This window comes from Nomascus leucogenys, chromosome 15 (genome assembly GCF_006542625.1).
Source record: "Nomascus leucogenys isolate Asia chromosome 15, Asia_NLE_v1, whole genome shotgun sequence".
Classification (NCBI taxonomy): domain Eukaryota; kingdom Metazoa; phylum Chordata; class Mammalia; order Primates; family Hylobatidae; genus Nomascus; species Nomascus leucogenys.
In genome coordinates this window covers 82369491-82381675 of record NC_044395.1, presented here as the reverse complement: position 1 = coordinate 82381675, position 12185 = coordinate 82369491, and the positions used below count along the sequence as shown (strand labels likewise).

The following is a 12185-nucleotide window of genomic DNA, read 5'->3' as shown; positions in this document are numbered from 1 at the left end:
AATATCAAGAGGAGTTTGGCTGGGGACACTCAGAGAGGATTGTCTGGCTGCTGGACAGTTAAACTCCAGGGGCAGATCATCTTCCCGGTCCATCCCCTTTCCAGCTCCCCATCCATCCCACTAAAAGCCACCTCCACCACTCAATAAAATCCCACGTTCACCATCTTTCAAGTCCATGTGTGATCTGATTTTTCCTGGACACCAGACAAGAGCTTGAGATACAGAAAGCTGTCACACTGGCCCTCTGTCCTTGTGAAAAGGCAGAGGGTCCAATGAGCCATTTACTGCCTGTGGACAGCAAAGCTAACAGAACATACTGTAACACACACCTACTTGGGCTTTAGGAATTTCAGGCACCCATCCCTAGATATTATTTTGGGGCCAGAGCCCAAATGTGCTTGCCTCAGCTCCTGCACATCTGTGTACTCCCCCTCCCGTAAGGGGTTTGGGAGCACATGGCAGGTGATCAGACAAGCCACATCTTTGTCACAAGTCCTACTAAGGGGGTCAGGGAACTCTCCCGTTTCACTACTCCAATGAATCTACTATGACACAGTTTTGAGAATCCCTGCTTTACAGAGTAAGACTTCATCAGGATTTTAACTAATGGAAATGGGGCTATGGGGATAGTCAGGGAAATGCACACAAGAAACGGAGTAGAGGAAAGAGAATGTAGGATTTAGGAAGAGCAGAATAAGGATTTGAATAGGCTCCAGTATCCATGCAAAGTATATGAGAGAACAAAGGAAAATAAAGTTTCATTTGTGGGAGCAATATTGTGGAAACTGATTGACATTCCAAGGAGTCTGAATCTTATTTTTAAAATATGCAAAGTACTGCTGTTTATACATGCCATTGTTAATTATATATTAGTTCTTCTCATTTCTAAATGACCCAGATAACTATGCCTAGATAAAAGAGCAATTGCTCACAACTTCTATATTAAAACTGAGAATCACTGACTCCTACCACTGCATCAAAACACAGAGTGCATTGTACCCTACAGTGCCAACAAATCACTGTCATTATCTTCTTCTGCAAATATTAATTTACAAATTTTTGTGTACTATTTTCTCCTGGCATTACAAAGATATACAAGCTAAAGACAGACAGACAAAGAGGGAGAGACAGACAGAAGAGACTAACTCTGATAAGCTCTTCAAGAATAGTGATTCTATCTGCCTCTGCAATACTAAGACTGGTCATTTCTTCAGTCATATGTTACACTTTAAGAGAAAAAGGCAAATCTTCAACATTTTTTCTCATAAAATAAGAAATCTTGCAAGCATGCTGTTCTTTATGATATCAATATTATTCAAGGCTTACAGTAATGGATAAAATCAGTAGTGAAGGTGCTATTATCCTCATCTGACAAAAAGTGACATAGAGTGACATGAGACTATTCTTCTAAAAGCCTAAACTGATACATTTTAGATGATAACATATGCCATTGTCTGAAGAAAAAAACATAGCTGAGTACATGTTACAAGGCACTTTTGAAAAAAATTGTAAGGGTTATTTTAGATGCTGATATTTCTTTTAAATGTAAGCATTAGCGGTTGGTATTATTTAGGGTTTATTCAGATGTGCTCATTTTCAGTGCCATTAAGCTATGTTATTAAGATCCAGAATATGTCAGGTCATTAATCCCTCAAGAACAGACATCTTAACTTGTTCATAACCATATTCCCAGAAGACTCAAGGCAGTGCTGGTATGATGGTTGTTCTCAATAAACATTTTTTTAAATAAAAGACTCATGGTTTTGTGATATTTAACATCTCAAGTCATGCACCACAATCTACACAACACAACTAGTTATATCAAACAAAATAGAAAATAAATCTGACTTGATACAGTTTTGAACATCCATGCCCTCAATCATTTGACATATGCATTGAATGCCTTCTCTTTGACTATATTATCTTATGGGCTGCGAGTACAGTAGTAAAAGGCAAACAAGGTCTCTGCCCTCAAACAACTTGTTTGAGGCAAGAGAATATTACACACACGTGCATGTGAATACAAATGCTAAAAAGATATAAAAGAGAGTATTATAACAAAGTGAGTAGGGAAGGATTATTTCAGAGAAAAGTCAGGGAGGGTCTCCATGAAGAAGCAACATTTGTCTGAGACCTAATAGCATGGCAGCCACACAAGAGAGGTGTTGAGAGCTACAGACAGAAAACAGTAAAGGCAAAGGCCCTGAAATTGGAATGAGCTTTTTGTCATGTTCAAGGCATGAAAAGATCAAAAAGCCTTATATATATAGGAAATGAGTCCAAGAAGCAGGAAGGAACAATATCATCTAAAACCATAAAGGCCGTATAAAGTTAGAAATTTATTTTACACTCATTGGGAAGGCATTAGAAGGCCATAATAAGAAAGTGTATCTGACTTACATATTTGTTTGTCCAAGAAATATTCTGAACCAACAGAGTACTCCCAACTACCACAGAAATAACTAAGTGAGGGTCAGATTTCTGTCCTGATGAAGGATCATTTACAAATATTTTCCCAAAAGTGTGGAAATGAAAAGAAATTCAGACTATTACCCAAATTAAAAATGCCACTAATCCAAACGACTCCAACTCCAAGGAGCCCAGTTCACTGACATTTTCCTTTGCAAAACAGGGATCAGGTTGTAGATGAAGAAAGAGGCTCCTTGAGAGTGCAGGAATTTTACCGCCTCCTTCAGACATGTCACTCAGCATGTTAGAAATGAACACCAGGACAGGTGCCAGGGACATTTATGAGGGTGATAGGGCTCTACAGGTAACATCAAAACAAGAGGCATAAACTGAAACTGTTCCTAGATGTTCTCTTGACCTAGGTCTGATCCTCAACTTGTATCCAAACCAGTTATGTGGCTGGGAATGAGGTGTCACCTTTCTGAGAGTGAGTTTCTTTATTGATCACACGATATGATTGAATTTTCACATTTATTAAACAACCACCAAAGGGCCTCACTGAAGAAACAGAAGAAAAAAGCCCATTTGCTGCTAATAGTCTAGTCAGAGAGCAAATATATTGCACAAGTGAAGCTACTGAAACATACACCAAGAAAAAAGATCTAGAGTTAGCAGAAGAGAGGAGTGACAAGTCTTTGGAAGGCATCAAATAATACTTCATGGGGACTTGGTGAAACATGAGCTAAATTTAGGAAAACGAAATTCATATGTGAATCATCATGTTTCATCCCAGCCAGAGGGACAGCGTATATAAAGGCAGAGAAGTGTGCCAATTATAAAATTGGTTTAGCTATATTGAATACACATAGACACAAGATAGGAACAAAAGATACTGAGGACTGCCTGAGGAGGGAAGAAAGGGGAAGGGTATGGTTTAGAAGGCTACCTATTGTGTACTATGCTCACTACCTTGGTGACAGGATCATCTGTACGCCAAGCCTCAGCAATGTGCAGTTTACCTATGGAGGAAACCTGCACATGAATCCCTTGAACTTAAAAGTAGAAAAAATAAAAAAATAAAATTGATTTAACTAGCTGGTCTCTAAGGTCCTTTGTGCACCAAAAAATCGAAGAGTCTCCCCTTTTAATGATGTCAGATATTATCTGTAAAAATTAAAATTTTCTTTTAGCCACCATGCTTAATGTCATATGTTAATATTCTATCTTCATTCCTCAACAATAGCCATTTGACCTGTTCCTATTCATATAACTTTGATTTAAAATGAGCTGCATATGTACACAAGTACCTGGCTGTATGTAAAGGAAAAGAAATATGAACAGAGTATGGGGTAGAATGCTGAATACACAGTGACATTTAAAATAATATCTAACATTTCTTGAACACTTAACAGATATTAACTCAATTATCACAACACTCATCTCAATAAGATATAAACATTATTTCTATTTTACAGATGAGATAGCTGAAATACAGACTGGATAAAAATGTACCCATGGTAAATGACGTAGAAGCAGCAGAGCTAGAATTTGACTGCCAACATCTGGCCCAAAAGTCTATAATTTTAGTAACTATACTGCATGCCTCTCAGCAATAATGTCAAGACTATGGGGGATAATTCATGCCACGTGGCCATTGTTCTGTAATTCATCTTTGCTTTACATCAACATCAGTGGAGAAGTTGAAAAAATACTGACTATATCTCAGCAGCAGCCTTTAGAAAAAAAAAAAATACCCTAAGCAGGGAAAACAAATTTTCAAAATCAAATTCCCACTTTCTAATTCAGCAAGCTGAACTTTGGGAACCCAAGGTCAGAATGCTTGCCCCCTAGGTTGGTCCAAATCAGCATTAAGAATTCAACTGAGGTGACACAACATGAAAGAATTGGATTGGCTAAGGTTCTCATGGAAACAATTATGTTTTTGATCAGTTGTTTGGATTTCTTGAAAGTTGTAAGGTCTTGAAGGTGAATAACTCCATCTGCTAATTTCCCGTGTTCAGTATTTAACAGAACCACAAGGAGAGACCCAATAAAGCAGACTTTTCAAGAGATGATGGTAGTGGTAATAGCAACAATAATGTTAATGCAACTATGTCATATATGTGCATCAATTCAAATCTTGCAATTTTTAAATAGGTGGTATTCTTGTTTAATCTTAATATATGTATATTGTTATCCTCATTTTTACATATACAAAGATGAAGGATTAGAGACTATAGTGACTCTTGCAGTATAAGAGATGAGATTCAAACTAAACTTTCTTAATCTAAATCCAGTATCCAGTATTATTTAATATTTCCTCATCTCTACAGTTGCCTCCCAAACTGTCAAAAATTTCAGCAAGTCATCACGGTTTTCCTTAGAAAGAATTAAGAAGACTAAGGTTTTCCTTTGAAAGAATAAAGCCTTAACATACAGACCCAGGTTTTGTTCTTCTGTCACAGTTCCTATATAAAAATTCTAGCACCCCACCTTGCATGATCCCTGGCCTAATCCCTGAATTGTAAAGGGAGAAAATTTGAAAACTGATGCATTTAACCAATGAATGGTCATATTTTAACACTGGGAACTGAACAGAGTACCAAAGCAAGCTGCACCTCCTGCAAAGGTCCGAGTGTTTGGAGGGCATGCCTGAAAGCTGCTTACCAATACAGGACTCCCCGGACAGTGAATAGGTCCCATCGTCATGAAAACCGCTTCTGCACTCACAGTGGTACCACCCTGGCAGGTTAACGCAGCGGGAATGGTTGTGGCACTCAATGATTCCCTCTGAACATTCATCAATATCTGCCTCAGAGAAAAACACAAGCCCACCAGGATATTAATTTCTTTTGACACTAACCTTCAGGAAATGCCTAAAACATGCTCATGTCAACATATCAATTAAAACTCTTTAGTCACCTACAACGAAAGTCACTGGAAGAACCAAATCCCATGTTTTCCAGAATTCAAACGAATTGAAAGCTTCATTCTTGGATGTTTTCTCTCATCTTGAACAATGAATGAGAGCTTATGGTCACAAAAAAATCCTAACTCAAAAGCTGTGTTGTCTCTGAATAACTAAGAACTAAGTTGAGGGTGTTTTGCACAGTTTTGGTATTGGCTGTATATGACTTTTTTGGATTAAAAATTTCTAAATTGGCAATTCCAGATTTTATTGTGTGTCCTTTGAAAATGTTTATGAACAAATAAGTTCAGGACACTCTGGATTAAATATTATTAGACTGATTTTTTAAATGACAGCCCCAGAGACTTGTCATAATTAAATGCCCTGCAAAACTTTGAGATAAGATTGATAAAATGCGCTGTTTCCCAAATTTATTTAGCTAATAATTACCTTTTCTTGAGATACCCTTAATATCTTGCAAAACTAGTGTTGTGGGGAACACAGTTTGGGAACTATTGTTCTATTTCTCTTAAAACTATGAATTGATTATACTAGTCCATCAGAGATTCTCATTCTTCATTCATTCTTGAGGAAAGGAAGTCTCCTAGGATTTTTTTGTTTATTTATTTGTTTGTTTTTCTCTAGGCTCTGGCTTTTTAGAATCACCAAATACCTGGTTCATGTATAGATTTTCTAGCACAAAGGCTTGCCTCTGCCCTGAAGGAGATTGACACCATTGCAGAAAACAGAGTTGCCAATTGTTAAACCAGGTTCAGTTCATTCTTACAGAATTTCTCCAAGTAATTATTTCTTAGAATGTAGCTACTGCTGCCTGGGAATCTTCTTTGACTTCTCTTGGAAATATCTGAAATATGGGACTTGGGTGAATAGAAATTTAATTAACATTGGAATCGAACCCGTCATGAACAAAATGTACTTTGCAATTTCTTTTAACAGGGCCCTGTTAGAGGCATCAGGGCAATCAGCTACCATTGGTTCTATTATCTTGACAAGTCCTGTGTTGTGCACCAGGCTGTTAATTTAGTTTGAAACTGGATACTCTCATCTCAAGGCATTCTGGCCAAGTAAAGAGAGAAAAGGTATGGTTCCTCATACTGTGCAACTCCAACTCAACGATCACCTTCTTCTTCTGTAGCACATATTGTTCAGCTCATAAAATCTTTTCACATACATCATCCCTTAGACTTCTAAATGCCCTCTGTCCCTAGGGCCTAATATTTGTATAGGATCTTCACATATTGCAGTTAGGCTGTGTATGTGTTTATTACAAATTCCCAGAAAATAAATTTCCAACCACCATGTAGATTGTCATACCTCAAATTTTACAGGTCCAGGTTCTCTGAGACATATGTTGGATCACTAAAAACTTGAAAACTTCAAGTAGAGAAATGACTAAGGGCTGTGGCTCCTGGAGGGAAAGGGCTTATTCTAAATGACAGAATCAGCCCACTGCTTTTTGAATACCAGGCAACAAGAGACACACGTATAAACAGAAGGCTTGTTATAGAGATGACTTCTCTATGTTAGGCTGAAGGACAACTCTCTAACAAAGCAGCAACCAATTCTACCTCTGACATTTATTTCCAAAGCTCTCAGAAAAACCAGTCATGATTAACACAGACCCTGTTGCTGACAGGCTGTGGACAATACTTTAGGTAATAGCCATGGTTAGTGTTTTGGGAAATCAGGAGATACACAAATAGAAGCATCTCAACCAAAGCAATCATATGTCCTAGTTTGCCTGGAAAAGTCCTAGTTTACATCTACTTCCCTTTTACTCTCAAAACACCTGAGTTTGGAGGATAAATTATCTGATCAAATAAAGTAACTCCTTCAGCCCTCAATTCAATAGAACATTTCTAGGAAGAACAGAAGTGGTGAATGATGTGCAAATACTTTTTTCAATTCACAGATATTTCTATTCCCAAAATGAAACAATAAGGAGTTTCCATGATTCAGCAGGGCAGAAGTTATCTGTATAGCACAGGAGTCTTTCAAAAGCAGTGAAGACAATCAGACAGTTACACATCTACAACTTTCCCAGGGACACTAGGGAATCCCTGGCTTGCATGGGAAATGAGGAAGTAGTGGAGAAGCCCATTTTGCCTGACAACTGTACTTTTCACAGACGATTCCAGAAACTCACTGGAAATAATCAGGTTCACATCACATGCTGGTGCCTAGGCTGCACATTTCTGTTCTCTGTGCAAGGTCTATAATTAAAGCCAGAAAATTCATTTTTATGTACCATATCGTACTTGAGAGGGGCTCACGTTTTCACTGTGTTCCTAAAACTGGCTTTCTTCTGTATAGGTAGTCACAGTAGTATATAAAGCAACCATCACAGACCCAAATATAGAAAACACTTGGAGGCTTTTCAGCAACACTTCAGGGAATTTACAAATTATAAATGATGGTTTCTTCCCAAGCTAGGTTGTGGCTGCCTTTGTCCTCAGAGGCAAAGATTTGCTTCTCCCAGTCAGCACTCCCTACAGGCAAACAAACAAGACAGAAGCTCTGGGAATGGGGTCTCTCTGAGTTCAGTACGGAATCAACTCTCATTCAAGAAATTCTGATAAATTACAGTGAGCCTGGCTGCACTCACAATGTGTCAACCATCCCAAAGGAAACAAACAAAAAGTCACCTTTCCTCCTACAGAAAGTCCTAAAATCTTGTTTAAATCTCAGTTTAATCCAGCATAGAGCTGAAAATGTGAACAAGGAAACAAGAGAAGCTGGGGGATTGTTGAGTGAGATACTATGGAGTATTCATTTCTGTATCCTCAGAGTAAAATGTCAACAACACAATAACTAACATATTGCCTGGGTCCAATAGCTTACAAATGGTGAAATGTAGTTCAAAACTAGCTAGAACTAGTATTTGTCACAACTATCGTATCTTGTTGACAAATCAGGAAAGGATTATTTACACAAAGATAATACATTTATTCAACTCTTTAAATATCTGTTGAGTTAAAAATATGCACAAGGATTATTTTAGTGTTGTGTTCAATGCAAAGATGGATGAAATATGACTCCAAGAATCCAGGAGCTCATAATCAAAGAGAAGAACTATATACGTATATGTGTGAGTGTGTTTGTGTTTCGTATTTCATACTAATAGTTACAGTTTCAAACAACCACCAGTATCACCAGCTCCCTCCCCTAGTAACTCGGTATCTGTACACACATCCATTTTAGTACTTATCTTGTCTTATCACAGTTTTTCCTTTTTGTGTCTATCACTCAAATGCAAATTTTCCAAGAAAACAGACAATATTTTATGCAGGTTTACCTTGCTAGTGATACCTAGAAGTGGGAATACCAAGCAATTTGAAAGTGCCCAATACAAGTCCATGGGAATGAATGTATGAAAAAATAAATGACTGGTAGATTGAATGAAAGGAAAAATTAACAAAGGCTATAATGGAGATTTGAAATACCCCAAGATTTCCTGGTGTTCGCAAATCACAAAACTACAATGTCAATTCATAAAACTAAACAAAAAGTAAATTTAATATTTATATGTTATTTTCCTCTAAAAGACATCATGTAGTTTCTATTTAATACTTTGCTTCTACCTCTAATCTTTAGATATTTTAAGTGAGCAAAATAGGTAACAAGTTATAATTGCAATGGTGTTATAAGGAGTAATTTTAATCATGATTATAATTGTAATAATAACAATTTCTATAATTGTTGCAGTGAAAAGTCCTACCTGTGCCATGAATCTTTCATTTACAATGAGAAACAGACAAATACCCAAGGTTTCTTTTCATAAAATGTATCCTAAGCAATAAATTTAATCCGATTTGGGGCATATGGTGAATTTTCTATAGAAAGCAATTTGCAAACAAATCCTTGAATTCCTGTAAAATCCATCCCTTGAGCTGGATGGAGCTCTTCCTGCATCTAATCTCTTTCCTACTGGATTTGCAATTTGACAATTTATAAAACCAATAAAGGTTTTCTCAAAGCTTATTTTCAAAGAGGTACTTCCATATTTCATACTAATAGTTAAAGCTTGCAGTGAAGTAGTTGCTCAGGTTGTGGATGGATTATGCCTTTTCTAAGAATTTTTAGGGTGATATTGAGTCATGAGAAAAACTTTTGATATTCTCATTCAACAAAAGTTTATTGAGCACCCACCATGCGCTAGTACATTTGTCCCATATACTAAGCACTGTATCATATCCTCTGATACAGAGATAGAGAGATAAGGCCTCTGCCCTCCAGATACATAGAGTCTAGGGGGCAAATAGAACGTAAAAGAAAAATAAACTGTTGTTATAAATATAGACTTTAGAGACAAACATGACTTCAAAGTCCTCCTCAATAATGCACTAATTATTTAGATTTTGCAAGTCTTTGTTTTCTCATCTGTAGGTTGAGAATGATAAAATCAAACATCATGTGACTGTTAAAAAAAGCCGGGCGCGGTGGCTCACGCTTGTAATCCCAGCACTTTGGGAGGCCGAGGCAGGCGGATCACAAGGTCAGGAGATCGAGACCACGGTGAAACCCCGTCTCTATTAAAAAATACAAAAAATTAGCCGGGCGTGGTGGCGGGTGCCTGTAGTCCCAGCTACTCGGAGAGGCTGAGGCAGGAGAATGGCGTGAACCCGGGAGGCGAAGCTTGCAGTGAGCCGAGATTGCGCCACTGCACTCCAGCCTGGGCGACAGAGCAAGACTCCGTCTCAAAAAAAAAAAAAAAAAAAGACTCTTAAGCACAGTCTGGATATTAACTTTGGACTAAATATTACTGCTATAAAACAGAAGATAGAATAAGTTGATTCTGAAAATAAAACTATATATAATAATATCAACTTGCAATCAGGAAACTGGTTAGGACTAAGAGATTACTTCTGGATCTTTAAAAATATTCATTTGGATTTTGAGACAAGTATAACCTTGTTAAGCATTCAGGAATAGAATCTATAAATCTATAATACATGCCTCATAAAGACTTAGATTCTCTTGGTCACCAAAAAACTTCACATAAGTTTAAGGAAGTAGAATCAGCAACCCAAATTGTCACAAGTACAGCAAACACAAACCTGCTTATTTTCTGCTATTTGCTGAATGCCAGAATTGTACTGAACATAACATTCAAAGACCCTGAGGCAGAAACAGGCTAGTTCTTCTATCTCTTGTTTTTCTTGGGTTCTTAGGGATGTGCCTGGAGCATGCTTCCTTCGGAGATATGTAAGGCCATGTGGCTGAGCTCTAGTTACAGAGTTAGAAGTGACATAATTTCAATATGGTTCATAAAAATGCCTAACATGATCCTCCAGAATATTTCTACCTGCTCACTACAGGCCAATTTCCAGGAAAACCTTGGAAATCACGTATTGAAAATAGTACAACATTTTTCTTACTGGCTTCCTGCAAAGGCTATGTAGACCAGGGCCCTTCCACAGACCTGAAACTGTCATGGGCTATTTAGATATTTCCATTTTATTGAGCCATTACTGTTTGGAATTGCTTTTTCTTGCTAGCCAGCATTTCCTAATTATTATGAGAGACCCTTTTCCATATTCAGGGAAAAGACTGTGCTCAGGTTAGAACTCATACTGATGCAATATCTAAAAATGAAAACAGAAACAAGCAAAAAAGGAAAAAACCCAGCACTAATCACAGATTATGTAGGCAGCTAAAGGAGTGGAAGAAGTTTTATGCTGAAAGTCAAGAGTCAAGATAACACATAAAACAAGACAAAGCTTTGTAGTTAGATATATTTGAGTTTGAATTCTGGTTCTGTTACTTCCCAGCTATATGACTTTGACTTTGAGCTAGTTATTTATCTTTTTTGAGCTTCACTTTCTTTGGCTTTTAAATGATAACATCACTGTCTTAGTCCATTCTGTGTTGCTATAACAGAATACCTGAGATTGAGTAATTTATAAAGAAAAAAGGTTTATTTTGCTCATGATTCTAGTGACTGAAAAGTCCAAGATTAGGTAGCTGCATTTGGTGGGGGTCTCAGGCTGCTTCAAGTCATGGTGGAAAAAAAAAAGGGGGGTGGGGTGGGTATGTGCAAAGAGATCACATGGCAAAAGAGGAAACAAGAGAGAGAAACTGACGAACCAGACTCCATAGGAGCTAATCGATTCCTGCCAGAGAGAACTCATTCACCGTCACGGGAGGGCATTACTCTGTGCATGAGGGCTATGCCTCCATGACCCAAACATCTTCTACTCGGCCCCACCTCTAACACTCCACACTCCTGGAGATCAAAATGAACATGAATTTTGGTGGGAACAAATCACATCTAAATCACAGCAATTACCTATCTCATAATGCTGTTGTTTTAAAGATTGAATGAGATCAATCTAAAAACTACAAATCCAGGTAGACATTCATTAATTGTTATGTAAGTTATAATCTCCACATTCCAAGACAGTCCAAATCTCCAGGCTTCAATTCCTTATATGTAAAATGAAAGGACTGTACATTTGTGGCCTCTATTAGTGTGATGGTTAATATTGAGTGTCAATTTGATTAGATTGAAAGATGCAAAGTATTGTTCCTGGATGTGTCTGTGAGGGTGTTGCCAAAGGAGATTAACATTTGAGTCAATAGACTGGGAGAGGCAGACCCACCCTCAATCTGGGTGAGCACCATCTAATCAGCTTTCAGAGCAGCTAGGATAAAAGCAGGCAGAGGAACCTGGAAGGACTAGACTGGCCTGAGTCTTCTGGCCTCCATCTTTCTCCTGTGCTGGATGCTTCCTGCCCTCGAATATCAGACTCCAAGCTTTTCAGCTTTTGGACTCTTGGACTTACACCAGAGATTTGCCAGGGACTCTCAGGCTATACTATTAACTTCCCTACTTTTGAGGTTTTGA

At 37.8% G+C, this 12185-nt stretch overlaps 1 protein-coding gene across 2 annotated transcripts in view; it reads right to left on the bottom strand.

Moving 5' to 3' along the window:
• Positions 1 to 12185, bottom strand: part of NELL1 (neural EGFL like 1) — a 915720-nt gene that overhangs the window by 34430 nt on the left and 869105 nt on the right. Inside the window, exon 16 of one of the 2 annotated variants that reach the window (XM_030829406.1) lies at positions 5077 to 5217. The exons of the other annotated variant lie outside the window; for it this stretch is intronic. Within the exon in view, the coding sequence (XP_030685266.1) occupies positions 5077 to 5217 (141 nt within the window). The remainder of the gene's footprint in view (positions 1 to 5076; positions 5218 to 12185) is intronic. 2 annotated transcript variants of the gene reach the window in all.